This window comes from Rattus rattus, chromosome 5 (genome assembly GCF_011064425.1).
Source record: "Rattus rattus isolate New Zealand chromosome 5, Rrattus_CSIRO_v1, whole genome shotgun sequence".
NCBI classification, from domain to species: domain Eukaryota; kingdom Metazoa; phylum Chordata; class Mammalia; order Rodentia; family Muridae; genus Rattus; species Rattus rattus.
The window spans coordinates 16332144-16359619 of record NC_046158.1 but is presented as its reverse complement, the minus strand read 5'-3'; the positions used below and the strand labels follow the sequence as shown (position 1 = coordinate 16359619).

Sequence of the window (27476 nt, the reverse complement as noted above, 5' to 3'; positions counted from 1 at the left end):
TCTGGCTCTGCATTTTGCCAGGCTCAGGACTGGAGAGTTAGGAGAGTACACGTGGATCAGGGTGGGCACCTTGTGCTCAGAGACCTGCCCCAAGGAGGCAGGTCAGGTGGGTATGTCCTAGTGGTGCCCTGCAGGGACAGTTGATCTCGAGTGCTGTCTGAAGTGAGGAGTGTGGAGCATGGCTGGGGGCTATGTGGTATTGCTGTTGCTTCTAGAGTTGTGGGGCAGAAGGCTGGATTACATCACTCACATTTGATACATAGGATGTGAGTTTTAAGGAAGTGGAAACCTCAAGTCACATGACCAAGTAGCTTTTAAGTTCTGCTGGGGTGTGGAAGGAAAATTGGAAACCAGTGCTTTTTCTATTATCTCCTAAGTGTTGTTTGACACTCACCAACCTACACACACCCCTTTCAGGTGTACCATTTGTAGCATTTGGAAGTGAAGGACTCCCTGAAGCCACAGAGGTGGAGTCCCCAGAGTCAGGACTCCAGTCACGCCTGTTGCTGTCTGGCCAGAATGTCTTTGTCCTGACCTCAGTTAGGCACTTGAGCAGAAGTCTGATTGCTTTTATTTTCCTCATTAGGTTTGGCCGGTACAGGTGTGAGAAAGGCACTACCGCTGTCCTCACGGAGAAAGTCACCCCTCTGGAGCTCGAGGTGCTAGAAGAGATTGTTCAGACAATGGACACTTCGTGAACGGTGCTGTGGGTGGTTGGATAGCTCTCTGGGTGACTCGGTGTACATGCCACCCCTGCCCCACCCACCCCACTCTACCCCAATCAGAAAACATGCATTTGGCTACTGCTCAATTAAAACAAACCAGAAAACTTAGTGAGTGGCTGTAATGTGGGGACGGTGGGACTACTGACCTGACTTTCCTTTCTATGTACCAGATCTTTCTGGGGTATTGGGGTGTTAGCGGTGTGGCCCTCTGAAACCGATTAGTTCTTTGTGGCTAGAAACCAGATTGGGTTCTTTGGTTCTACAGGTCTATGACAGGGCCTGCGCTTATTTACTTCACCTTCACTTGGGGGTAACCCCAGGCATCAGTCCTGACAGGGTGAATCAATGTATGGCAGCCTATGCCTTAGAAAGCACTGGCAAGGGAGTCTCAGGCCCCGTGGGAGGCTTCCCTACATACATAAGACTCCAAGTTTGCATCCCTAGTACTCTTAACACCCCCATCCCTCACACAGAGGACAGAGATCTTCAGTTTGAATTCTTAGACCACATTCAGGTCTAGAAAAAGACAGATGGACACTTGGCTTTGGCATGGCTGCGTGAGACTGGTGGGCTGCACTCTAGCCATTCTCATGATAGCCAAAGGAGTGCTTGATGTTTGCTGTTGTGCAGTAATTGGATATAGCATTGCATTGCTTCTCTAGATAGTGATTGGTGGAGACTGTGCACATCCCAAGGGCCATTTTATTAGACAGATGGTTCTCTTGAGTATGGACAGTGGGCGGAGTGCTGAAATTAAGTTCTTTGGTTTGCAGAGGTTACTCGTACCACAGACAGAACAGAAACAGTTCTTACGAAGAGTTAGGAAAACTTTGAGGAGTTAGTGCTGGGTAGGAGGCAATGACTTTGATCCTTCCCCAGAGTGAGTATTCTGGGGCAGGACACTGGAGAACAGATTCCCTTGTGCAAACTACTCGAAAGGGTACAGTGGATTTATTGAGGGCAGCAGCTTGGCTGATGAGTGTCAGAATTATTTGGGGAACTTAAACATAGCCTGGCGTTACTTGGACTGTTGGGGCCTGACAGGTTGTTTCTAAAGGCACCTCAAGAAGTTGTGCTGCTGCTGTGTGCTGGGTTTGGTAAGCAGTCCGAGACAGCACTGACATGGAGTCAGGGACCTCGTTCTGTTTAAAATATGGGGAGTTTGGTCTGAGTGGAGGCTGCATCTGGAGTATAGGCCTGCTCAGAGGGCAGTGGCTAGCCTGAAAGTTCCAAGACACAGGAGCACAGGCCTGTCACCAAGCGGTTACTTCTTGAATATTGCATAAACGAGTGCTTCTCAATCTTCCCAATGCTGCGACCCTTTAATACAGTTCCTCATGTTATGGTAACTCACAGCCATAAAATTGTTTTCGCTGCTACCTCCTAACTGTAATGTTGCTACTGTTATGAATCATTATGTGCATACTTTTGGAGACAGGTTTGTCAAGGGTATCTCGATACACACATTGAGAACCACTAGCATAGAAGAACAAAATTCAGACTGTTTCCTCCAACACTTCAGTTTCCTTAAATTCACATTTATAAGTTAGTCTTCACAGTTAATCCTGTTGGGAATAAAAAGTAAGTGAACATATTTCTGCTTTTCCTGCACATAATACAGTTATATTTTAATTCTTGACACGAATGGTCCATGACTTGAATTTTCTGAAGGGGTGACAGGCCATATTTTTGGATCACCTGCCACTGCTGGGCTGATCTGCATCTCTGTTGGTTTGGCTTTTGTTGGTTGGTTTATTTTTGAGACAGGGTCTTATTTATGTAGTCCATTCCTGTTTCAAACTTCCTGTATTGCTCAGGGCAACCTTGGATTCTTGATCCTCCTGCCTCTACCCCTCAAATGCTGGGATAACATGCTTAAACTGGCCCAGCTGAATAACATCTCTTGTTTAAATCCTGTCAGCCACCTGGAAGATAGATACCTTATTAGTCCCATTTGCAGATGAGGAAACGAAGGCCCAGAAAGACCAACACCTTGCCCAGGTCACTAGGAAGATACAGAACCAGAATTTGAAAAGAACCGTGTGAGAGCAAAGTTTTTGGAATTTTCTTGCTGTCTTCCCGGTGGATGAAGTGCTGTGGACTGTCCTGAAGTGAGCCATAGCGTCCCAGCAGGTGAGGATGGTACAAGGCAGGGATCAGAAGATCGTGAGAACCCTCCTGTCTACCAGACGCCACTTACGCCGAAATGCCGGGTGCTAGGTGCTCCTCCTCACTGTCATTCATCAAATTAGCAAATGCAGAGAAAATACTAGCGAAATCCCTACTCTAAACCATTATTTTCATTGTATCCCTTTACAAGAGAGTAAATGAAGCACTCAGTCTGATTGTATAGAAAGGAACTAAGAACTAAACCAACAGAGTCTTGCCCACACCAGTCACCCAGCTCCCTTCAGGTGTCCTGACAGTGTGGGCCTGGACAGGTCTGAAGCCGCCAGGCAGAGGTTCACATTTCAGTAGGCCCAGGGCTTTTGATGACTGCCAAGCCCCTCCCCCACTAAAGCCCAGCTCAGATTGTCTGCAGCAGTTCAAAGAAAGGACTCTGGAGTTTGACCATAACCCAGCTGCCTTCAGCTCAGTGGCAGAGGTAGCCACCTTTGGGAGGCAGCTGAGAGTCCTCTGGTCTTGGCTGTGGGGGCTTCCAGGTACCACTTGGGGAGAGGACTCAAGTAAGACAAGTGACGTTTGGCTTTGATGAGGTGTGGCATTCAGGTGCTGGATGTCCAGACGTGCATCTGTTTAGCCACCTGGTGCACATACTCAATGTCAGGTCGGTGGTTAGGGTCGGGGTAGATACACATGCTGACCAGTTCCCGAAGCTGCAAGGAAAGATGATTCTGTTAGTCTTACAGTGCACCGCAGATGGTTTCAAGTGAACAGTACTTTTCAGGGTAAGTTACATGGTCACACAGATCCCACACGTGCATAGACCTATCTGGTTCCAAAGGTGATGCTTTGAGACCCTGAGAATTTTACCCTCAAATAACCTTCAGTTTTCAACTGTGCACATGTATGTCCGCTGTCAGTCACACAAAGCCCAAACCAGAGAAAACTCAAGGAAAGGGCTTATTGATCATAATAAATGCATTAACATGCAGCAAGGCTGCAGTCTGCACACCCCCTGGCCTCTTCATTGTGCTCATGAAAGACACGCTTTTAATTATCCAGACACTGAAGGCTTTGCCCGCCAGGGTGGGGGAGGGGCACCTTAAGCCTCTGATCCCTTTAGTTCTGATAGCCAGAGTGCTAGTTATTTTAATGGTAATTAAAATAATGACCTTAAAAAGCCCGGGTCTTAAACGTGCACCACTGGGCTGGCTGCAACATTTTCTATCTCAGTGCCTGCTGCTGGGGGTGCTGTTGGTCACCAGCAAATATGAGAGGGGGAAGTCCTGGACCAGAGAGTCCTAGGGACTCAGGAAAGAGTCTGAGGAGGACCCAGGCATGTTCCAGAGGCCCTGGGGCTGCAGCATCCACTTCAGGCTCAGGGAGTCAGTCCTGAACTTCTGAAGCACTGAGCTGCTTTAACTGGCCCATTTTGTGATCCCATTCATTGCTGTGTAAAACACTGGGAATCCATGAGCTGATGACGATGATACGTGCAACTTATCTGGAGTACAAGATCATCTACAGACAGTGATCCCTGAAGCTGTTTTGGAAGGGAACCATGGTTGACCCATCAGGTGAAAATTTGAAAGCTAGGTCAAGATGAAGTCTGCCCTGCAATCACTTAGAAGCAATCCAAAAGAGAAACAACAAAAAATAACAAAATAATACAGCATGATGATAACTTTAAAAGTAGGGTATGTTTAGGGACAGACCCTGTGCTAAGTAGCAGAATCTGGAGCTGCTGCCTGCCGGGCACATATCTAGTGAGATGGAATGGTTGCCTTAGGAAATTAAAGCTAAGGGCTCTGGGGTCTTCATTTCTGCCTTGCCACTGAAGTGGGGTGGGTGGTACCCATTGGCAGACTAGCACAGGAGCGCAGAACTGATTAGAGCCAAAGTCACGTCTTCTAGTAGTGCAGAAATTCTAGAGTAAACAAGGCAAGGAACAAGCCAGTGCACAACAAACTTTGTGAAGAAAGTAACCCATTTTTTTCCCTGCCCGCTTGTTCTTCAGACCACAGATACTTTCCCGAATGGCTAGTGAGAACTCCTCCAGCCACTGGAGCTGATGGAAGAGAGGGGTGATGTGCAATTCTCTTTTTCCTGTGGCCTTCCCACCTCAGGGGTGGCCATCTGCATGGGTGAGGCCAGGGGGCCTGCAGGCTGGCTTGGAGTCTGCATGGTTCTGCCTAGGCTTTGCCCCTATATGCAAGGTGCCCCTTGTAAAGCCTTAACTCATCTGGATGATGGACTTGGTGCAGTGGTCCTCAGCCTTCCTAATGCTATAACCCTTTAATAAGTTCCTTTTGTGGTAACCCCAACTGTAAAATCATTTCATTGCTATGTTACTTCATAATTGTAATTTTGATACTGTTAATGAACTGTAAATATGATATGCAGGATATCTGATATGCAATCCCTGTGAAAGGGTCATTTGACGCCCCACCCCCACAGGCTGAGAGCCAGTGCCTTAGTGCGTTATGGGGAAGTGGCCTAGGGTCCTGCAGAGTGGCCCCAGGAAGACCTTAGACTGTCACCTTCAGCATCCACTGTCAACAGACATCACAGATGTTTTGCAAATATTCACATGGAGCTGATACCTCCAATTGCTACTTTTGATGGTGGTGGTAGAACAGGGGATTGTAGTTTTGACCCCAAGTTATAGATGAGGAAGCCGAGACTCAAGGACATGAAGGGAGTATATTGCTCTGACTGCCTGTGCCCTGAGCCACCATTGTGCCAAGAGACCTGTCAGCTGTCCTTCGTAGTTTATTCACGAGGGAGATATAATTTAACCCATTTATAAAAATGATGGATCTGAGGATGAGCTTCACACAGCCAGTAACTGTCCAGGGCCCCTGCACCCAGCATAAAATATGAGAGTCAGAGCTCCAGAGTTACGGGTTACGGGCCTTGTAACACAGAGCAGGAGACCAACCAGTGAGCCCAGGGTGGTCACCTCTGACCTCCCTGGTACTCGGTTCCACTAACCTGGCAATAGGTCGTAGGGCATCTGTTTGCTGCTGCCATCCTACAAACTTCAGGCACTTCAGAATCCCCACCCCCACCCCGGAAGTACACCAGGCCCGGCCCCCAGCGTGCTCACCTTCTCAGAGTAGTGCTCCCCCGGGAGAGGCGGGTAGTCACACTGCTCAATCTTTTGGCAGAGGGAGAAGAGATTCATCTTATCTCCATAGAAGGGGCTCTGGAGAGCTGCCATCTGCAGGGCAAGGAATACAAAGGCTCAAACACCAGCCTTAAAGTCTAATTAAAAGGATTTGAGAAGCCAGAGGGGCCACTGATTGGTCCCCCACTGCAGTGAGTGTCCTGTGGGCTTCTCCCTCCAGCCTAGGGAGGTTGGGGTTGCAATAAGGAAGCGCTATTGAATCCTGAGTCCCCACCTCACTTAGGGCCCCTTCTTTCAAGGACCGGCTGCTCACCAGACTGGGCCTGACAGTTTCTCTAAAAGCTCTCTTTTTTCCCCTTTTTTGTGTCTGTGCATGTGTGTGTGGTTCAGGGGACAGCTAGCCTCTGGAGCTAGTGCTCCTTTGAGATAGGGTCTCTCGCTGACATGAAGTCTGTCGAGTGGGTAGGCTAAGCTGATTGGCCGGTGACCCTCAGGACCAGTCGGTCCACTTCTCCCCGTACACACTCGCACCACGCAGCTTTTTCAGAATTCTGGGAATTCTAACTCAAGTCCTTATGCACCCAAGGCAAGCACTTCCCAACCCGCCTTTATCTCTTTGAGGCTCGCTCTTTGTAGCCCAGGCTATCCTGTAACTAACAATGTAGCTCAGGCTGGCTTGAATTTCTGGTAATCCTCTTGCTGCAGACTCTGAGTGCCTGGATTATAAGTGAGTGCCACCATACCTGGCTCTGACCAGTTTGTCTAAAGAACAGTGGGACACCATTCTTGGGAACCTGTCTGCCTGAATGATGAAGTTCCAGGGCAGAGAGAAGCTAGGCCCTAAAAGTTGGCTGTCTAGCCCTGTTACATTGGAGGCTCTGGCCTATAGGGTGTGGCAAGGTTCACACAGCACCCTGGGTACCTTGAAGAGAGGCAGGCACTGGTGAGTGACGGGACTGTTGGGATGGTGGTCCTACTATGTTTTCATCCCAGGAGGTAACTTCTCCCTTAAGTACCCAGACTCCCTACTTAAGGGCACTTAAGGGAAGCCTCAGAGAAGGTCTGCAGGGGATGGACATAGCCCAGCATGGCACCGGACAGCCCCATCTGCTGATAGGTCCATAGTGGGATTCAAGTGGTTCCTCTGACTGGTGCTCACTAATGCATCCTGCCAAATGACAGCCAATCCTTCCTGCTAGTAAGCCATTGGGTGATCATGCCCGTCTCCCAGTCTGTCTGCACCCCACGTCATAGTTAGGCTGCAATCACCTATACAAGATGGAGTGGAAAGTATATGGAGTCCCCACCCACACTGAGGAGCTGGTTTTACCACAGAGCCTGCAAAATGGCATGACATGCCTCCAAAAAATTAAAACGAACCTTGGTGTCAGCAATTACTGGGCAACTTCGAAAGGACATTTGCTAGCACAGTAGGGAACCTCGAAGGCTCCTAGGTGGCCCTCAGCCACAGCTGGAGGATCCAGGTGAGTATTCTGAAGGTGGCTTATGGGTAGACAGGGTGTTGAATGTCAGTCTACTAATGCTGGCTCTGCTGATGGCTATGTGACCTGGGAGAGGGACTGACTGCCCTTCACCAGCCAGTCTGGACTTTCACAAATGTAGCCCTTTGCAACTAACTCCAAATGGTTCAGAAAAATGGGGCAAGGGGTGAGCCATCTTCTCTCCTTCCTCTCCAGAACTTCCCCCTCATCATCACAGAGAGCTGCTGTGCACAGGGTAGCAGTGAGCCTTCCCTACTATCAGGGTTTCTCTAAGCTGTAGGTTCCAACAGAAGCCATGTCCAAACTACTCACCATCCAGCTGCTGGCCACGGGACTGCCACCCTGATCAGGACAGCAGTCTGTGAAGTAACTTTAGGGCCTGCTGGCGACATGGGGATTATAACGATTACCCAGGATGGCGAGATCTACTCAGACCGGTGGCTGGCCAGCCCCGGGCAGGTCGGAGCAAAAGGGCTTGCTGTTGGGGGGGGTGGGGGCGGATACTTACTACCTCTAGACTACCAGAGTCATGGCTCTCTTCTTGTGTAAGGAGTATGTATCTATCTCAGAGAACCTAAGATGTGGAGGAAGGAAACCTGACTTGAGAAAAGGACCCCAGATACTCTCTTGTCACCCACCTTCTCCCAAGCACAGCCTGGAGTGACGGGTGATCAGGAGAGGATGTGTGGCCCAGTTCTCTGAGGGAGGGGCTTTCTGGGCCAGTCTACTGTTTAAGCCAGAATTCCAAAGCAGCTTTCCCCAGTCCACTGTCTTACTGGGTCTCTGTCCCCACTGCAAGGGGCTGGTACCAAGTGAGCCTTAAGCTTCAATGCCACTCCGTTTCCTCCACAGGAAAGTGCACAGGGCCTTTAGCCAGTTGTCAGGGTTCAAGAAAGGATGCCAAGGGGATTGTTTCTGATCTTGTCCTCTTTGCACCTCAGGCCATGTTGGCATGCCATATGTTCCATGGGGTCCACATGAGTCCTCAGTGGTCTAAGCTAGGTTAAGCAGGAAGCGGGAGGTGGTGTGTGTGTGTGTGTGTGTGTGTGTGTGTGTGTGTGTGTGTGTGTGTGTGTGAGAGAGAGAGAGAGAGAGAGAGAGAGAGAGAGAGAGATTTGTCCCAGCTCTTTACACTGATACCACAGGAAGGCACCACAGGTGGTCTCAGGGAGGTGGCAGCCATGACTGCAGGACACCTCTTGCCAATTACCCAGCACTGGGCCCAGATGAGGCTCCTCCTTGCCTGCTGGGAAAATATACATTTCTTCCCCTAATGCACTGCAGGGGTGCAGAGGGATGCCAGCTTCAACAGAGCCCATTGTCACCCTGGAGGGCAGCCCATGAATGGCCATGCCACCTTTTGTCCTGTCCTGTGGGTGAATATTCCTAGAGGACTGATTGATTTATTTGGCTTCCCACTGCCTTTTGCTACTGCATAGCTACAAGGCACTCAGCGACACACTGCCAACAACTAGATCAACTGACAAGGCTGAGCCCTGCCACCACACTGGAAGCCACCTCCTCAAGTGTGTGTTTAGGCACCAAGTTAGGACTTAGAACAGCCTGCTTGGCTGGGAACCCATCAAGGCCATGATCGTGGACTTGGTGCAGACCAAGACTGGGCTACATTTGCCTCTGAGGAGCTGTAACAAAGGCTTGGGCAGGGACCAGGGCTGGCAGGAACACAGGGAGCCAGCTGTCATCTTCCATTGGCCCTGGGGAATGCACAGAGCTCGTCTCTCGGGCAGACTGGCCTGCATTTATTTATGTTTAGAGACACTTGTGACTTTAAGGGGACAGGAAGCGGTTTCTGAAAATACACAACAGAGGATGAAAAAGGAAAATGATAAGCCATCTGGGCTAGGGACAGTACACATGAGAGCAGGTCAAAGGGGACCCCCTCCACAAGGACCCAAGCTGAGCTGTGCTGAGACCTCCCGTTGGCCAAAGCAAAAAGGGAAATATGTCAAGCTGTCGGGCTTCCAAAGACGGGCAGCAAATGCCAGCTGCGCAGCTCAGCTGGTCCATGGGTTCATAGAGAGGCCGGAGTGTCTGGAGCTGGGTGCCTCAATCACAGGGCTTCGTGTTCTCTCTACAAGGCAGGGACTCCATCCCACACGTGGGGCAGCTAGAGCCAGTGGGGGAGGGGCTGACTGGCCCAGTCTGGGCTCTTGCCAGACACTGTCTCCCCAGGAGGCCCAATGGCTGGGGGTTCTGTGGGCAGCTCACAGACCTCAGAACTGCTCACTCTTGCAGACCTTACTCATGAAGAGTATTTGGGATCTCCTGAACAGCTGTCCCTTCACTCAGCACCTGACAGGCATGGGTGATGCTCTCTCAGAGGAGTCTCTGAATCCCTCTGACCTCAGGTAGGTCCCACTCAGGTGTTCATTAAGTCTATTCCTGAAACTGATGCCCAGAGTCTCAAAAAGACTGGACCTACCCCACTGTTGACTGCTCTGGCCTGAAAGGCCCAGAGGCCTTCCTGATACAGGGCTACTAAGCCCCAGGAGGGGGCCCACCCAACCGCTCTACAAGGACGTCCTTTCTAGCCAGGCATTTAAAATGCATCCTCTTCAGCTGGGACACCAGGTCTTGGTCCCACCCCATCCCCTACAGAAAAGAAAACCGAGGTGCCTAAGGAATCTCCAGCTCCTGGCTCAAAAAGAAAAGGAACTCTACACTTTGTAAAGAAATTGAGAGTTTTGACCTTCAGGTTGACTAGTCCAAGACAGACCCTCACCCCACCTCAGCTCCAGGGAAGCAAAAGACAGATGGGGTTCCAGGCCGAACCCTAAATCAATCACCTGTCTGTCACCCTGTACATTAGGGCTCCAATGTTGTGGCAAGGTGGCCAGTGTTCAGTGGAGACTCTTGGGAATGCTCCATAGTGTGTCCTAAGTGGGAGGTGCAGCCACCAACATGGAGACATCCTTGTTATCTCATCCTGAGCATACTAAGATTCAACAGTCCTGTCCCTGGCTCCAGGCTGGCTACCAGATCTGGAAACAGCCAGGGATGGCCCCATTCCATAGCTAGGGAGGTGAAAGGTCTGCAATGAGACCCACATTGTTGGACTGCAAAAACAGAGTACCTCCTTACGGGGGGTAACATGGGCATGAGCCAAGCCTGAGTCCATACCCACTCCCAGTGCCTGTTTACCAATATACAGATGTGGTTACCAAAGAAACCAGGGAAGAGCAATGCTGTTCCATCTCCTTCTCGAAGCACAGAAGTATAGCTTACTACCAACCACCCTTCCAGCAATCATTGCCTGGATGGTGTTAGTAACACCATGTCTGTTGAGGGGTGAAGGACTGGTCCCCAAGGGTCTTGAAACTGTAGGGTTTAGTCTGCAGGTGAGTATGTGGAGCACAGGTAGGTACTTCCTTAAACTGGTAGGTGAGCCTGTCTTACCTGTGCCCCCACGGAAGTCCCCACAGGCTGCCGTGCAGCCCATCACTTACCTCATACAGCAGGCAGCCTAGGGACCAGATGTCTGACTTGAAGTTGTAGCCATTCTCGTGGATCCTCTCAGGTGACATATAGTATGGTGTTCCACTGCAACACAGCAAGGGATGGGACTTAGGGTGGGGGCCTCAGGAAGAAGAGATAGGGCCTGTCCCCTCCTTGGTCGCCCATGCTAATAGGGCAATGAAATGGACCTGGGACCCCATGAACTTTAAGTGGATCCTCAGAATCTCTATTTTTAAGAAATGGTTAGGGGCCAGGATTCAAAGTGACTGCTCAATGCAGAGAGGCAAGTGACTACTGTCCTTTTAGGTGACAGTTTATATCTCAACAGGAAAGAACCACTGTCCAAAGTTGACAAACACACGTGAGGGAAAGCGGAGGCTCAGGCAGGTCAAGAGGCTTAGATAAAGTCAAAGGCATTAAAATAATCAACTTCATGATGACAAAGTCTTTCAGTTCACCAGAGACGCCTTTCAGAGCTGAATGGCAAACCAGGATGTGATGGATTGAGTGAGAAATGTCCACACAGGCTCAGTTGCTTGAACACTTGATCTCTAGATGTCTGGGGAGGGAATGGAACGTCTAACAGTGCAGCCATGTGAGGGAAGATGGCAGTGGGAGCGTGGTGTAAGAGTTTACAGCCACATCGCACTTTCAGTTCATCACGATCGTTCAGCTTCCCGCTCTGCCTGTCTGCTGCTGTCTCAGTCACTGTGCTACTGCTGTGAAGAGACACCGTGACCAAAACAAATTGAGGAAGGGTTTATTTGGTTATACTTCACCAACAGTGTTCACCACTGAAGGAGATCAGGACAGGAACTCAAACAGGGCAGGAACCTGGAGATGGGCTGATGCAGAGAGAGAGGCCATGGAATTTGCTGCTTACTGGCTTGCTCCTCATGGCTTGCTCAGCCTTTCTGATAGAACCCAGGACCACCAGCCCAGAGACGGCTCCACCCACATGAGCTGCCCCCCCCCCACACCAGTCACTAATTAAGAAAACGGCCTACAGGCTTGTCTGCAGCCTGATCTTACTGAGGCATTTTCTCAGTTGAGGCTCCCTCCTCTGACGGCGCTAGCTTGTGTCACATTGACATAAAACTAGCCAACAGCCTCCATGCTTCCTCAGACTCTCCCTCTGGAATTCTAAGCCAGAATAAGCCCTTTTCTTCTGGAAGTTGCCTTGGTTGTGGTATTTTATCACAGCAACTAGAAAGTAACTCATACACATGGACAGAGAAAACCACCTCAAGGTCTACCCGCCATGGACCCAGATGGCTTGGGTCTGAAACCCCCCCGCAAAACTACATGCTAACAGTCCCTAGCTGACGGCGTAATTGGGAGGTGATGGGATCTTTAGGATGTGAAATAAAACCCCGGTTTTGCTGTAGACCGGTAGGGGGCCAGCTCTAAACTTCTCTGGGCTGTGGCTCCTGACACCCTGGGCAGGACAGCTCTGGTCCACAGCAGGAGTCAAGGGGTTCGTGGGACGTTATATAGCCGGCTGCACATGTCTTTCACTCTTTGCAGCCTAATGTCCCAGTTATTCAATAGACAGTGGTCTGAGAGCCATGGTCCTCATGAACTCACATGTCTAACCGTGACCGTTACTTTGTCACCGTGGCAGCCAGCACGCAAAGTTGAAAATTTAACCTCCTATCCTGTATGCATTCTCTATGGTTGGAATCAGGGGCTGGTGGCTCCTGAGTAAAAGGGCTGCCAGCCAACATGTGTAACTCTGGCTGGCCCTCGTGAGGTCAAGTGGGATATCACGAATAAACCCTTGCTCACCCCAGTCCTGAGAACACAAAACCAAACCGATGGCCAGGTGTTAAGCTATAAAGGCATTGCAGTCAAACCAGAGCAGAGACTCCACAGACCTTGGTCAGTAGTGAGAGCCTAGGGGCAAGCATCACTGGTCTCAGCAACTAGGTACCCATAATGCTAGGATAACAGTATGGAGTTGGCCAGGAGCTGCGTCCCAGAAAGGCTGCCCCACAGCCGTAAGGCCCCACTGATGAGCCTCATAAGAGCCGCCTCTGGTTCCTCCCACCTGTTCTGGCTTCCTCTTTGTCCCTAGGTCCGGGCAGGAGGGACTCTAGGATGAGGTGATCTGCAGGAAGCCTGGGCCAGACCTGTCTGAAGGTGAGGGGGTTCCACATCTTGTGCCAGTATAAGTCTACCTCCCCAAACCAGTTCTAGCTGCTGTCTGTCACCTCTGAGCTCTGTTCCACTGTGCCTATGCACTGGGGAACTCCAGCAAGGACAGCCACCACCATCTCTCGCTGTTTAGCTGTAAAGCAGGTCCTTGCCACAGCCTGCAGTGAAATCCAGGGGTGCTGCGGGAGAGGTGGGAGAGGTCCTTGCCTCCCCTTACCTCTTGCTGCCCTTCTACCTCACTGGTGTAATTTAAAGAAAATTCTTGTTTGAAAACGGGGTCTCACTGTGTAGCCTGGCTGACCTGAAACCCTATGTGGAACAAGCGGGCCTTGAACTCGAGCCTCACCTGCACCTTTCACTTCCTGTTTCGTTGCAGTGTGGGGTTTGGAATCAGGACTTCACCCAGGCGAGTGCTCTACTCCCGAAATATATACTTCCAGCCCTTGGTTTGTGAAATAGCTTCTCACTAAGCAGCCCTGGCTGACCCTGAACTTACGATCCCCCTGCCTCTGCCTCTTGTGCAAGAATTACAGATGTATACACCATGTCCAGGGAGGAACTTTCTTCCAAGATGCCTCCGACATGTCATCCACCCACTTGTCTGTCCTCGACTAACCACGCGTCTGTTACCTGCTTATCAGAGCCCACATCCATCGCTCTGTCCCTACACCCGCCTTCTCGTTTTTCTCTACTCCAGTGTTGGGGGAGCTGTGGTGACCCCAAGCTGACCCTGTTCTGGGTGGACTCTCAGGTGAGAGTCGCCCGTCCCAGGATGTGTCCAGCAGGGAATAGCTAATCATGAGTTGGGACAGGCCTGTCCTAGCCAGAGACCCAGAAAGGCTGCACCACAGGAAGGGGTCTAGTAAAGGTCCAGCTAAGCCAGTGTCCAGGCCTGGAGTCTGGCCTTCTGTCTTTCTCACAGGTTTCTGGGAGCACACTGCTGCAGTCTGAGGGGCAGACAAGCCTTACTCACCTCTGCTTCACCTGGGAATCCTAAACTATAGCTGAGGACTGACTGGCCCATTCTGGAGGGCACCGTACCCTCTGGTCCCTGACCCAGGCTTCCTCAGTCTGTGCCTCTTAAAGGTGGGGTGCTATGGAGGTGGGGGGTTGTACGACTTTTGCAGGAGAGTATGAAGCTGAAGAACACAGCACATTCTCCAGCTATATCTACTTTACCTGGATTTTCTACCAACGACAGACGTAACAGAGCATAACGCATCACTGTGTGAAACAGACTAAACAACAGACTTCAGAGAAACCCGGACCTGTGGCAGGCACAGGAGGCTTCCAGACCCCATGGATGGTGATTCTGGGGAAACTGGCAGGAAAGGGTATCTCCCTGGACAGGGGTCCTGTCCCAGCCAACACAATCCGCCTTGTACCAAGCAGTTTCACAGGTGCATCAGAGCTGGCCCTGCCTGGTCCCTCAGAGCAGGGGGACTGTGCAGAAGAAAGAGGAGTCTACCCAACCTGACCTACCTGGGTCTTTATCCTAGAAACGGGGATTGCAAAACTTGCAGAAACCACAGAACATGGGCCTCAAAGTGGAAGGCCGACCAAAGAGTCCTCCCACAACATGCACGACTCCTGTCAAGACTCACAAGTGACCTGGCTCACGTCTCTGAAACGTTAGACAGGAGAAAGGCAGACTTCACCTAAGAGGCCAGCATCTGTCTGCAGGCTGACCCTCCCCAGGTGGTGCTTCTGTAACGCACCTTGGAAAGCCACTGTGGCACCCACCAGGTGGGGACCGAAGCCTGTGACCTGCTCTGGCCACTCTCTAGCCAAAGGCCAAGAAGATCTGCCTTGGTTCCTCATCAGTGAGACCTCGCGCTTAGCAGCTGGCTTTCCCATCTGCACAGTGGAGAGTGGGGGTCAGAACTGAGTTTGGTCCATGATGAATTCTCACTAACGAGGGCACACCCCTGGGGATGTCTGTCTGTGTGGACCACAAATCCACCTACAGCACGCTGCAGTCACGCACAGCAGGGTCATGCACGCGGCGGCACGGGCATATGGCAAGGCGAGCTCTGCTCCCCACCGTGTCCGTGCCCCAGACAGCTTGGTGGGATCCCTCTCTGACCTGCCTCCTGGGCCATCCACGACCCAAGCCACTGCCACACTGTGGGCTGGTGGCTCTTCTGAAGGCCACCTGGATATGGGAATGACTTTCTGCCCTCACGCTGACGTGGTCTCCCTTCTCTCAGCCTCAGTCTCCATCGCAGCCAAGGGAATGAAGGTCCTGGGTGTGATGCCATCTTAGAAAAGCAAAACGTTTCTTAAATAGTTTTAAAGCCCCACTTCTTCTGATTTGTCCCTACAGTGAACGAGTGGATACTAAAGTACAGGGTGGCTGTGGATCCTGGGTGACACTGGGCTCAACCAGATAGACTCTCACAGCCGACATCTGCATGCACACTCTGCCTTCTGGGAAAGCGATCCACCCATCCTCTAACCAGCTCTCTCTGCCAATCTGTGACCCCTGGAAGGCAGGAAGCCTGCCGGGTCACACATCCCAGCATGGCACAAGGCCAAAGAATGGTCTGCAAGCCCATGACCAAGCCAGGCCTTGTCCCTTATGGGATTATCCCCAGTCCCAGAGACCAGGCATCCCTGCAAGGGGCTTGGGTATGAGCAACCTCCCTTCCTGCCCCGTCCGTCCAGTCTTGAGCCTGAGGCACCTTGTCACCACTGTCACCGCTGCCAAGCACAAGGCCTGCGTTCCCTGCTCTCCAGACCCACCATTTGTCTCGAAGCTGCTGCCGTTGCTTGGAGCGAGACACTTGCTTGTAGCTTGTGAGCTGTGTATAGGCAAATCTTTCATTTTTCTTTCATTATGCCGGCGTGTACTGTCACTTAATTTTTATGTATGCAATCCTTCCTGACAAATATGATCTGCTGCCTGGTAATTCGTCTGACGCTCATTCTGTTCCGAGCTCTAATTACGGCTCCTATTCCTGACACCGAGGCAGCCACTCTGCCACCGCTGGGTACCGCACCTGTCAGCCCCACCATGGCACTGACTAATGCCCTTTCATGCCAGCCTCCTGTTAGCAAATACAAGCATAGGGAGGGGCCAGGGAGGGAAGGCAGAGAAGGGATTTGCATAAGCCCAGCTCCGGGTCAGCAGCTTTAGTAGAGGAGGGGGTTGCCAGGACAATGTGGCTACTGCCCCAGCATTCCCACATAGTAGGTGCACATTAGATGCAGAAGATGAATAATTCATAGTCACACACAGGGTATGAAGGGCCCCTACATCCTTCCTGTGTCACGGTGTGATAGCAATTAGCTCCTTTTCGTGCCCAACCAGACTTGTGCGCACTTAGCTATATACAGAACTGGTAGTAAAAGCGGGCTCTCCCCTGGAGCTCGGAGATTTCTGGTCCTGGGTTGTGGGTCTGACTTGTCAACCTCCAGGGTAGGTGCAGAGGACAGGCCTCGCTGCCAGAGCTGCTTCAGCAAGGGCAGGTTGGTGGAGCACCCTCAGCTCCATGGTGCCTCCTGGAGTCCAGTGCACATGGCCTGGAGCAGGGATGGGCCTGGGAGGCCCTCTGCACCCATCACGCGGGGTCCATGCTCAGGAGGCCTCAGGAGGTGCCTGGCATGTGAGGGTAGCCTCCTCCGAGTCCCAGTTCCTTCTCATTAATGTAATAAGTGCAGCAGTCTGAGCAGATAAAATCACACTGTCGGAGGAGCCGGGTCTCTGTCATCCCTAACAAGGCGATCCTAACCAGCTCTGACTAGCCACCGCAGCCATCTTCTCCAAGACAGGACAGAGTGGGACTCGGGCCTGACTGACAGGCCCAGGAGGCAGCGCCTTTGCTCTTCTCTGACAGTTTCCCTCTGAGTTCCGACCTTTTCCAAACTCAAGCCAGACAGGGGCTGAGGTACATTATTAGGGGTAGAGCACTTACTTGCCGGGCCTGTGGGAGGCCCTGGGTTCTGCCATCGACAACGCCACAAAGATAAAGCATCCTAACTCAGTAAACAGGTTAGAGCAGGCAGGGAAACTGAGGCTCCTTCTTGTCACAGAGTCAGTAGCTGGGGACCCCTGCCTGATGGTGGCTCAAGCCCGTCCTTGTGAAGTAGGCACTACGCAGGACTGGTCGGCATTGTAGCTTGGAGGATACCATGTGACCCTGAAATCATTCCAACTCCCTGAGTCCCAGTGGAGAAGTGGACAGTGCATCCTCGGGTCCTTGGGGAAGGCCGCGGGAGTCAAGGGAGAGGCCAGCCCAGGTATTCCCAGGCCTCATCGCACTCCCGCAAACAGCTGGCTCACTTCTCACTTCTCACATGCCTTGAGCCTGAGCCACCATGACCCGAATGAGCAGCGACAGTTTCCAGAGGGGAGTTTCCCACAGGACACCCATGCCGCCACCAGAAGCTGCTGTTGGCACATGGCTGGCCGCAGGCACCCAGGTGCGGGGTGATGGGAGCCACCCAGACTGGCGCCGTGGAGTGGGGTGAAAATGAGTAGAACCAGAGGTTTCTCTGGGAGGTGGTCGCAGACAATGCCGGCTCTCGGCCTCTTCCGTCTCCCCCAGTGATCCCGAGAGGTGCTGGGAACTGACTAGGGGGAGAAGCTGGGAGACACCGGCCTCTTATGGATTCCTGGTGAAACCCTGCTGCACCCGGGCTAACAACACAGGACAGCTGTCTCTGTGTCCCACTGGCCAGCTCTTTAAACTAATTAAAGGGAAGCCAATGTCTTGCTCTTACAAACCAGGTACACAGATTCTGAAGCCGGCACACCCTACCTAACCTGAAGCCCTCTCCACACTCCCAACAGGGACATCGAAGGCCTGGACGCATACCCAGACACCTGCTTATGCTCATGCGCAGTTCCCACAACTGGGCGTGCTTCCCTCTCCGCCTTCCCAGCTGCGCTTCCTCCTCAATCCATTCCCCCCCCCCCCCCCCAAGGCTGCCTCCTCGCAGTCTTGCAAGAGGTCCACCTGGGGAGTGGGCACGGCAAAAGGACCACAAGCCAGGCAGATGCAACCCTTTCTGTATGACAGGGTCTGCTAGCTTTCCAGGAAGTACTAGAGAGATGACCTGGGGATACAACCCCTGCGCGCACCCTGCAGTGGCCCCCTCTGGCCTTAGTTCCCTCCTCTACTTTGGATCTATCCCGAAGCAAGGGAACTCTTAAGACTCAAAAAAGATCTTCCCCACACAACGCAAATGGTTCCAGGAGAATGTATGCCCTTCCGAAGGTCGGGTCACCCAGGCCTACAGGGGCTGTGGGGGAACACAGGCCTCTTACCTAGCGAGTGGGCTGCAGTGGTCTCTGAGCTGAAGAAGCGGCCCAGGCCGAGGTCACCAAGCTTCACGATGCCCGTAGCTGTGATGAACACGTTGGCGGGCTTGATGTCTGCAGGACGAGGACATGGGGTTGGTGTGGGAAGAGCAGGCTTAGAAGGGACTGGGGGAGGCAGGAGGCCTGGGAGCGACCATGAAGAACCTTTCAGAGAAGGGTAGGCCCTCTCTCTGGGCAAAGCCAACTTCTACCAAGACAGCAAAGCCCATAGAAGGGTTCCTTTCTCTGAGAGGCTTGCCTGTGACTCTGCTTGCCACCCACTGTGGAACCTGGGGACAGTTTCTCCCCGAAGCCTCATTTACCTCATCTGTAACTGACTCTGTTTTCCCCTTCATCACAGATTGGCTGTGAATGGAGGGCAGAGATTTCTATGCTCTCCTTTTGTACAGCTGCCTCCCCTGTGCCAGACGAGTGTCAACCGCACGGCAGACACTGACTGGAAGCTTCGCACTGCAGCGACCAGGGCAGGGCCTGACACAGGTGATACCAACTGAAAGACACCGTCCTGACAGACCTCCTCACAACTCGAAATGCCTCCCGAAAGCACTTTCTGGGGTGGGGTGGGGATATAGTTTGCTCAGCCAATGCCTACCAAGATGTCAAAGCCCACGGGAAACACTCTTTCTCTGGGCAAGAGAGGCCTTCGCACCAGGTTTGGCGGCACCTGGGACGAGGGGGGTCACGAGTGCTGAGATGGCCCCATTCCCTGAAGCTCATGTGATGACAATCTGACATCAGAGTCAGTCAGACTCCCTTGCCCTCACAGGTGTCTCCTCACATGGACAGATGTGAGTGCAGCTGTTGGATACCCAGCATGGGGAACACTAAATGGCCTCGTTCTAAGGACAGCTCCTGGGGCGCTCGAGAGCTCAGGGCTAGAGGCCCTGGCCACACAGGGCACACACCTCGGTGCATCACGCGTCGGGAATGCATGTGCTCCACAGCGCTGCACAGCTGCACGAAGTACTTCCACACAGTCCTCTCAGGGATAAGCCGCTTCTGCTTCTTGAAGTACTGCAGGGTGACAGACAGACAGGCCCGGATAAGCATGCTTTCAGCAAGGGTGGCACAGTGATCGCATCAGCAAAGGCTGAGCAAACAGTGAGGGGCCAGCATGTTGTGTCGACGCCACTCTTCAGCCCAGAGGAGCACCATGAGGTCGGAGCCTGGCCAGAGAGATCCCAAGGAAGAGACTCTCAGTGATCTGCTCATAGGCGCTGGGGAGAGTAAGGACTCCCATCAGTTTAAGCCTGGTGTGGGAGGAGGACATCCAAGCCAGGCCTGGGAGACAGTCATTGCTGTCCCCTTGTCCCCATAATCATCAAGTCTCAGTGTCATGCCAAGAAACAACTCCCCGGGCTGCACTGTTAAAGGCCTAGTAACCCTTGAGGAGATGGGCTTACCTTTGTCAAATAGACGCTTGGTTTAGGCATTAATCTACCTCCTTGCCTTAGTGTCTTAGGGTTTCTACTGCTGTGATGAAACACCATGACCAATGCAACTTTAGAAGGAAATGTTTATTTTACCTACTACTTCCATATCACAGTCTGTCACGGAAGGAGCCCAGATGCACAAGCTGAGGCAGAGGCCATGGAGGAGTGCTGCTTACTGGCTTGCTCCCCATGGCTTGCTCAGCCTGCTCTCTTATAGAACCCAAGACCAGTCCAGAGACGGCACCACCCACAATGGGCTGGGCCCTCCCGCGTCAATCGCTAATTAAGAAAATGCCTTTCAGTCTTGCCTACCCATAGTGGAATTTTATGGCTACATTCTTTTCAATTGAGGTTCTCTCCTCTCAGATATCTTTAGCCTATGTCAAGTTGACTTAAAATTAGCCAGGATACCTAGTAAACCGCATTCAAACCGCCAGGGGGAGAAACAAGAAACAAAAATGCCAAGAAACAACTCCCCAGGCTGCACTGAAAGAGAACTGAAACAGAAGGTTCTGGAAGGATAATGCAGGAACGTATCCTGAGGCACAGTTGAGATAAGAGGCTGTGTGTGCCTGTGCGTGTGCATATGCGTGTGTGTGTTTGTGTGTGTGTGTGCATGTGCGTGTATGAGTGTGTGCGTGTGTATGTGTATGTGTGTGCATGTGTGTGCATGTGCGTGTGTACGGGTGTGTGTGCATGTGCACGTGCGTATGCGTGTGCGTGTATGTGTGTGCATGTGCGTGCGTGCGTGCATGCGTGCGTGCATGCATGCGTGTGTGTAAGGGTGTGTGAGCTCCTGGGCAGCAGGCCTGTACTGGCAATGGCTAGTACCTCAGTTATCTTATCACCAAGCTGTGGTTCTAGTGGCAAGAGGCAGCACTGTGGCCCATTGCCAAGCACCGGACCTGGGGAGGAAACAGAGGTGAAGGAAGGCCCTGCTGTGCACAGGCCATGCTCAGCCATGCTGCTGGGCCCTCAGCAAGCAGCATGAAGGCCCTGAGGGCTACAAAATGGAGGTTGGTTAGGCCTTGTGAGCTCATCGCATCTAATGACGCTGAGAATCCGTGACAGGGACCATGCCCAGAGAGGCTCAGGCCCATGGCTAAGCATCCGGAGCACCGAGGCTGGGATCTAGAGCTGGGCACCTCCAGATACAGGGCTATGATAGGTGCAAGCTACTGGCCTGGAAGTAAAACCCCTCGAGGCTCTCCCGAGGCCCTTCTAGGAGGAGCTGGAGAGCTAGCTGTTCTGGTCTCCCAGAAGACCTCTGCTTTGGGCCACCCCCAGGCCTCTGTGCCAGGCTGGGCGGGCTGTTATTTACACCATAATGTTATTTGGTCCTCATTACAGTGTTTACGTGGGGACGTGTGCAGCCGAGAGTGGTGATTTTCTAAATGTCATATTCTATAAGTGCCAGCTGACATTTAGTAGGAAGGCGCTGAGTCTCTGGTGGGTTTCAGACGGTGGCGGCTCTGGGCCTCACCAGCCTTGTAAATAATGCCAGCACCATGGTTGACCGGCTTCCGGGGCTGCAAGCCCTCCAGACATAAGCCCTGCTGCCCAGTGACCTGTAAGGCCAGTGGGAACACTGTGGTGTGACCCAGGCTTGGGGTTGCAAAGGCTGGGTTCCCCTGGATACTTAGAGAAGAATGAGAAGAGGTGTGGCAACAGAGCTTACCTGGTACCAGGCACCTTGCTGGGTATGAGGAAACTGGGTGCAAAGCCTGCTAAACTGTCCCAGGTGTGTCCAGCTAGGGCACAGCCCCCAGATGCCTCGCTGGCTGCAGATGCAGCAGGGCCAGCCCTATGAGGAACCTGTGCTGTCAGCTGCTGTGGGCTGGGAGGAGAGGGGCATCTGCTAGGGAGGACGGAGGGTGAGGCTGGGGCAGCAACAGCCTCCACACTACTCAAACTCAGTTCTTGGGGTAGCCTGACCCACCTGAACCCCGAGCCAGGGCTAACTCAGGGCACACAGAGAGAGGCTGGCTACGAAAGTAGTGGGTTGGCTATCCAGTCTGAAGAATCGTCTGGCCTACAGCCTTTTCCCAGAATCCTCTCCCCTAAAAGGTCGCCAGGAAAGTTAGGCACTAGACTCAGGGAGGGGAGCATTTGCCTAGCACTGCTTCCCCCCCCCCCCGGCCCACCGCTGTCTGTCTCCAACTCCATTCCAAGATTGAGAGATTACAGGGGAGTCTGAAATCCATGGGCTACAGGGGAAGTGGAGGGTAAGGAGGGGGCTCCAGGTCTCTACTTCTGTTCCATCCCCTCCCAACCCTCTTCCAAACACAAGGACCATTGCTTCTGCTCCCTCTTGGGAAGCTTAGGAAGTCTTGGGAAGCTGCTATGAACTCAGCACAGTCCCCAATTCTGAGCCTGAACTGAGAGACTCTGCAAGACTTCACCCCTCCCCCCATGGTCATCACTTCGCCTGGTGCTAAGACTTGACCCCCTCATGGTGCTGGACCACAGTGCATCTCAGCTTTCTGGGAGTTTCCCACTTCTATACTCCCCATCTGCTCCCCATCTCCCCATCAACTCCACTCAGGAACCACCTCCTCCAGGAAGCCCCCTCTGATTCCACAGGCCCTGACCTCGACTCACTCTGCAGCCCGCCTTCCTGGTAGAACTCAAGGGCTGGGGCACCACCAGCAAAGGTGGCGGACTGAAGTGGGGTTAGCGTACAGAGATAGCAGAGAGCTGCACGTATACTTGGGGTACGTGCAGAGGGGATGGCAAGTGAAGGAGAAACTAGTGACGGGGCCTAAGACATGATGTATCACGTCTGTTCCCACCAGGGATCCGTGTGGAGATTAACACCCCTGCGAATGCATTAACGTGTCAACGGAAATATAAAAGCCGGTGATAACGGCTCAGTAATGCCGCTTCCCAGCGACACCATATTCCTAGGGGCCGAATTTCAGAAGAGCAACTGATAAACAATTGCTCAATCCCCAGTGCCTGCTGGGAAGACAGAATCCACATCCGCCATAGCCAAATACAATTGGGAGCTCAGCGTGGGGCTGAGCATGGCCTTGCTTTACTCAGGACACACAGACAAGGGGGAGGCAGGTGATGGGGGTCCACTCTAGGGGCCAGAGATGAGGACCTATGCCCGCAGGGACACGCGGGCCTCAAGGGAGAAGTGAAGATCAGAGGCTACAGGCTGTGTTGCCTTTGGCTGGACACTAAACCTCTCTGAGCTCAGTGCTTTAGCATGGCTGTGGCTGACAGCAGCACTCTCCCAATGGAGCTGCCACGTCCCTGAAGCCAAACACATGGTCGTTTCACTCCTGAGTCCTGGGATGGGAACAGGACAGCTTAGGAATATGGTGCTGAGTTTTACGGGGTTAAAGTTGCTCAGTCCCCCACAGAGCAGGCATGGACTCCTCGCTAAGGGTAATGAAGATATCGCCTGTCCAAAGGCTGTGTAAGTCGTGTGCGTTCCTATGTAGTGGGTGTTCTCAGACAAGGCAGCCTTTCTAGGCCTCAGTTTCCCCTTCCACAGGAAATGGCAGCTGGACCCACAGGGCACGCTGCTTAATGCACTGCTGCGTATTTTGAATTAAGCATCTGGTGTTCTGTTTAGCAGGGGCTGGAAAATTGGCGGTGATTAACAGGAGACCAGAGCCACTAGAGTGAAACCTCGCTTTGCTGGTCAGCTGGGGATGAGAACTTAATAGTGACTAAGAAGACACCAGCTTCACTGAGGCAAAGTCTTGGTAGTGTTTCCTAAAGACCGGCACACAGGAGATGCGTTCAGAGGTGCCCACGGTCATACCTTGTGCTAGCAGCTGAACTAGTAGTGTTTAAGAGTCACCCAGGTGGCTTCGAAGGGATGCAGGGGACATGGAGAGCAGCTGAGGCTCGGCACTACAAGAGGTCATTGATGACGGTACAGCCAGAGTAGCATTTAAAGCCCCAGAATTGAAGGGGTCATGAGGAGAATTTGAGGCTTAGCACCAAGAAGAGGGCCCAGGAGGAGCGATTGGTGCAGCCCAGGTGCAGCAGAAGACTCTGGTGTTTGAGAAGAGCAGCGGCAGCAGTGGAGGGGATCCAGCCAGAGCCTAGAAAACCAGCCGCGTGTGCTGCAGACAGTGGAGCCCAAGTCCCTCGAAGGAGCCCAGAAGATCCTGCATGGATCCCAGACACTGCACTCGGAGTGATTTACGCAGTTGGAGTTTGGTTTTGCTTTGTTCAGACTGTGCCCTGGTTCTTCCCCATTGAAGTGAGGAAGAGCTTAACTTGCTTTTTTTTATTTTACAGGAGCCCACAGTTGAAAGACTTCAAATTTTTAAAGTGTTTGAATTTGTAGAGACGGTGGGATCTTTTTTAAGTTTGTAAAATGCTTCCTACTATGATGTCAACATTAATGTGTGATCTTGAGGACGAATGAGAAAGGAAAGGCTGTGGGCCTAACAGTGATGTGCTTGTGTGTCAAGCAGACAAGGGGGTCAATCTGTGTCAACCTGACACAAGCTGGAGTCATCGGAGAGGACGGAACCTCAATTGAGAAAACGCCTCCAGAGGATCAGGATGCAGGCAAGCCTGTGGGGCATCTTCTTAATCGGTGATTGATGTGGGAGGGCCAGCCCTTTGTGGGCTGGTGGTCCTCGGTGCTACAAGAAAGCAGGCCGAGCAAGCCAGTAAGCAGCACCCTCCATGGCCTCTGCCTCAGCTCCTGCTCCAGGTTCCGGCCCTGCCTGAGTTCCTGTCCTGACTTTGCTTCAGTGATGAACAGTGATGTGGAAGTGTAATCTAAATAAGCCCTGTCCTGCCCGATTTGCTATTGGCCCTGATGTTTCACCACAGCAATAGTGACCCTAAAACGGAAATACAGAGTCTGACCTCTGGAGGTGTTGACTATTTCCTGTTGAGAAAAGTGTCCCAAGCGCTCTGGGCTGGAGCAGTGTGGCTGGCCCAAAGGGTCCCCTCTGGGTACCATAGCCCTTACCCAGGCACCAACCTATGTAGGCACCATTCTACCTTGTTTTGTGCACTTCTTCAAGCGTGGAAGGAAGACGAGGGTACCCCACATAGGTGCTGAGGTCAGAGCCAGGCTGAGCTATCGCTGGGCCATGGAGGAGCCTCCATAACACCCCCAGCCCTGGCCTATGCACACTGAGAGGAGCCCATGCCCGCCCCACTCCAGGCTCCTGACCTTGATCATCTGTGAGAGGTCGCCCGCGTCAGCCAACTCCAGCACAATGTTCAGCTCATTGTCTTCGATGAAGGAGTCCAGGTACTTAATGATGTTTGGATGGTTCAGTTGCTGCACCAAGGAGGAGTCGCCAGCGATGAGTGGTGTGGCCCCAGTGCTGCCCTGCCCCCCACACCCCTCCAGCCTCTGCCCAGGCTCAGACTGCTTCTGTTCATTGTCCTTTCTCAATGTCTCAGCCGTCCCTTGGAAACTGAGAATCCTTCCTACCCTAAGCACCTCTGACTGACTCTCCAGTCTGGACTCCGTGATGAGGAAGTAAGTAGAGGCCAGGCAGGGTGGTAGAAATCAGCTCCATCTCAAAGAGGACCCTCCCTGGTAGTGACACTGCACCTACATGGCTACCGGGTCTTGGGGAGTAAGAGAGGATTCCCATACCACTACAGACATTAGCTCTCAGCCAGGGTCTGACTGACAGCATGTTTTCTAAGTGCTCCGGAAGTCTTTGAGTCCAGCTAGTCTGAGCCAGCAGGAAAAGCTGCTTTCTCAGGTCTGATGAGAATGGCTGAGGCCAGAGATTTGAGTAGGTGTGGTTTGTGCAAAGATCCCGTGCTAGGGGAGGCCAGCACACCCCAGGGGGCGCTAGGGACTGGGCAATTCTCGGTGGACGACAGCACACAAATCAGCTCACAAACTACAGAACTGTTCCTGACTTTAGTCTTCAATTTCATTTTCAGACTAATCCATTTCACAGCCGCGTGTGTACGGTGTGAGGCAGGAGTTACAGCTCGCTCTTTCTCATCAGCAGGTCCAGACTGTCCCATCGCCCTGTTCAAACTCTCCTCTGTCTCCTGCATGGTTTTGTGGTTGTTATGAGAAGGTTGTTGGAGGTTAACCCAGCCTCAGTTGCAGTCACAGAACATTACGAGTTTTTGTTATTTATTTTTATCATCATTATTATTTTATGTGCACTGTTCGAGGGCGTCAGATCCCCTGGAACTGGAGTCACAGGCAGTTGTGAGCCGCCATGTGGGTGTTAGGAATTGAACTCAGGACCTCTGGAAGAGCAGCCAGTGCTCTTAGCTGCTGAGCCAGCTCTCCAGCCTTACACCTTTTCTTCATTATTATTGTGTGTGTGTGTGTGTGTGTGTGTGTGAGATGTGTGAGTGTGTGTGTGTAAGATGTGTGTGTGAGATGTGTGAGTATGAGTGTGTGATGTGTGTGATGTGTGAGTGTGGAGGTATGATGTGTGTGATGTGTGTGTGATGTGTGAGTGTGTGTGTGTGTATGTGTGTGAGTGTGAGTGTGTGTGATGTGTGAGTGTGTGTGATGTGTGAGTATGTGTGATGTGTGTGTGTGTGTGTGTGTGTGATGTGTGGTGTGTGTGTGTGTGTGTATGTGTGTGTTTGTGTGTGTGTGTGGGTGTGGGGGTGTGTGTGTGTGTGTGTGTGGGTGTGTGTGTGTGTGTGTGTGTGTGTGTGTGTGTGTGTGTGTGTGTGTGTGTGTGTGTGTGTGTGTGTGTGTGTGTGTGTGTGTGTGTGTGTGTGTGTGTGAGTGTGTGTGAGTGTGTGTGAGAGTGTGTGAGTGTGTATGTGTATGTATGAGCGTGTGTGTGAGTGTGTATGTGTGTGTGTGTGTATGTGTGTGTGTGTGTGGTGTGTGTGTGTCTGTGTCTGAGTCTGTGTGTGTGTGTGAGTGTGTGAGATGTGTGAGTATGAGTGTGTGTGTAAGATGTGAGTGTGTGTGTGTGTGTCTGTGATGTGAGTGTGTGTCTGTGATGTGTGAGTGTGAGTGTGTGAGTGTGTGTGATGTGTGTGTGTGATGTGTGAGTGTGAGTGTGTGTGAGATGTGGAGTGTGTACGTGCCATGGTACCTGTGTGGGGGTCAGAGGATAATCTTGTTGAGTCAGTCCTCCTGTCTTTACATGGATGTGGAAACAGGAGTCAGGTGGTTTGCATGGCAAGTGCTCTCTCTACTCATTAAGCCTCTTGTGAGGAAGACATCAGGAGTGAGACCCAAGGCTTTTGTACTTTCTCACCCTCCTGCTTGGGGCCCAAGTCCAGTCCAGAAAGTTCTCTCTCTGGCTCTGGGGAAATCTACATGGAGATTGGATGGGAAGGAGGGGCCTATCTCAGACATACCAGCTGCTCCTATGCGCCATCTTGAGAGGCCTAGGATGCTTGACCCATAGTAACCTTGGCAGCTGGTTACCAAGACTGGCTTGATCCAGGCCACTCACCTTTAGGAGACCAATTTCTTTGACACAGTCCTGTCTGGCTTTGGCATCCATCATCTCAAAAATCTAGAGCAAGAAGAAGCCAGAAACAGAACAGTTAAAACCACTGCCAATGGGGGTTGGGGATTTAGCTCAGTGGTAGAGCGCTTGCCTAGCAAGCGCAAGGCCCTGGGTTCAGTCCCCAGCTCCGGGGGGTGGGGGAACCACTGCC

The 27476-nt window shown here is 52.3% G+C and overlaps 2 protein-coding genes across 4 annotated transcripts in view; one reads left to right on the top strand and one right to left on the bottom strand.

The window, feature by feature from the left end:
• The window catches only part of Psmb7 (proteasome 20S subunit beta 7), a 58475-nt gene extending 57642 nt beyond the window's left edge, over positions 1-833 (top strand). Inside the window, exon 8 of the mRNA XM_032903228.1 lies at positions 587-833. Coding sequence (XP_032759119.1) covers positions 587-698 — 112 coding nt within the window. The 3' untranslated portion in view covers positions 699-833. The remainder of the gene's footprint in view (positions 1-586) is intronic.
• Positions 834-2242: 1409 nt separating this feature from the next.
• Positions 2243-27476, bottom strand: part of Nek6 (NIMA related kinase 6) — a 71673-nt gene continuing 46439 nt past the window's right edge. For 2 of the 3 annotated variants that reach the window (XM_032903225.1, XM_032903226.1), the window contains exons 4-7: positions 27269-27331; positions 25033-25143; positions 19347-19455; positions 18310-18495 (exon numbers count right to left, since the gene is read on the bottom strand). In XM_032903225.1, coding sequence (XP_032759116.1) covers positions 18344-18495; positions 19347-19455; positions 25033-25143; positions 27269-27331 — 435 coding nt within the window. In that variant the 3' untranslated portion in view covers positions 18310-18343. Of the gene's footprint in view, positions 3563-5958; positions 6073-10948; positions 11043-18309; positions 18496-19346; positions 19456-25032; positions 25144-27268; positions 27332-27476 lie in introns of those variants that run through there. The other variant, XM_032903227.1, reaches the window with a different exon arrangement.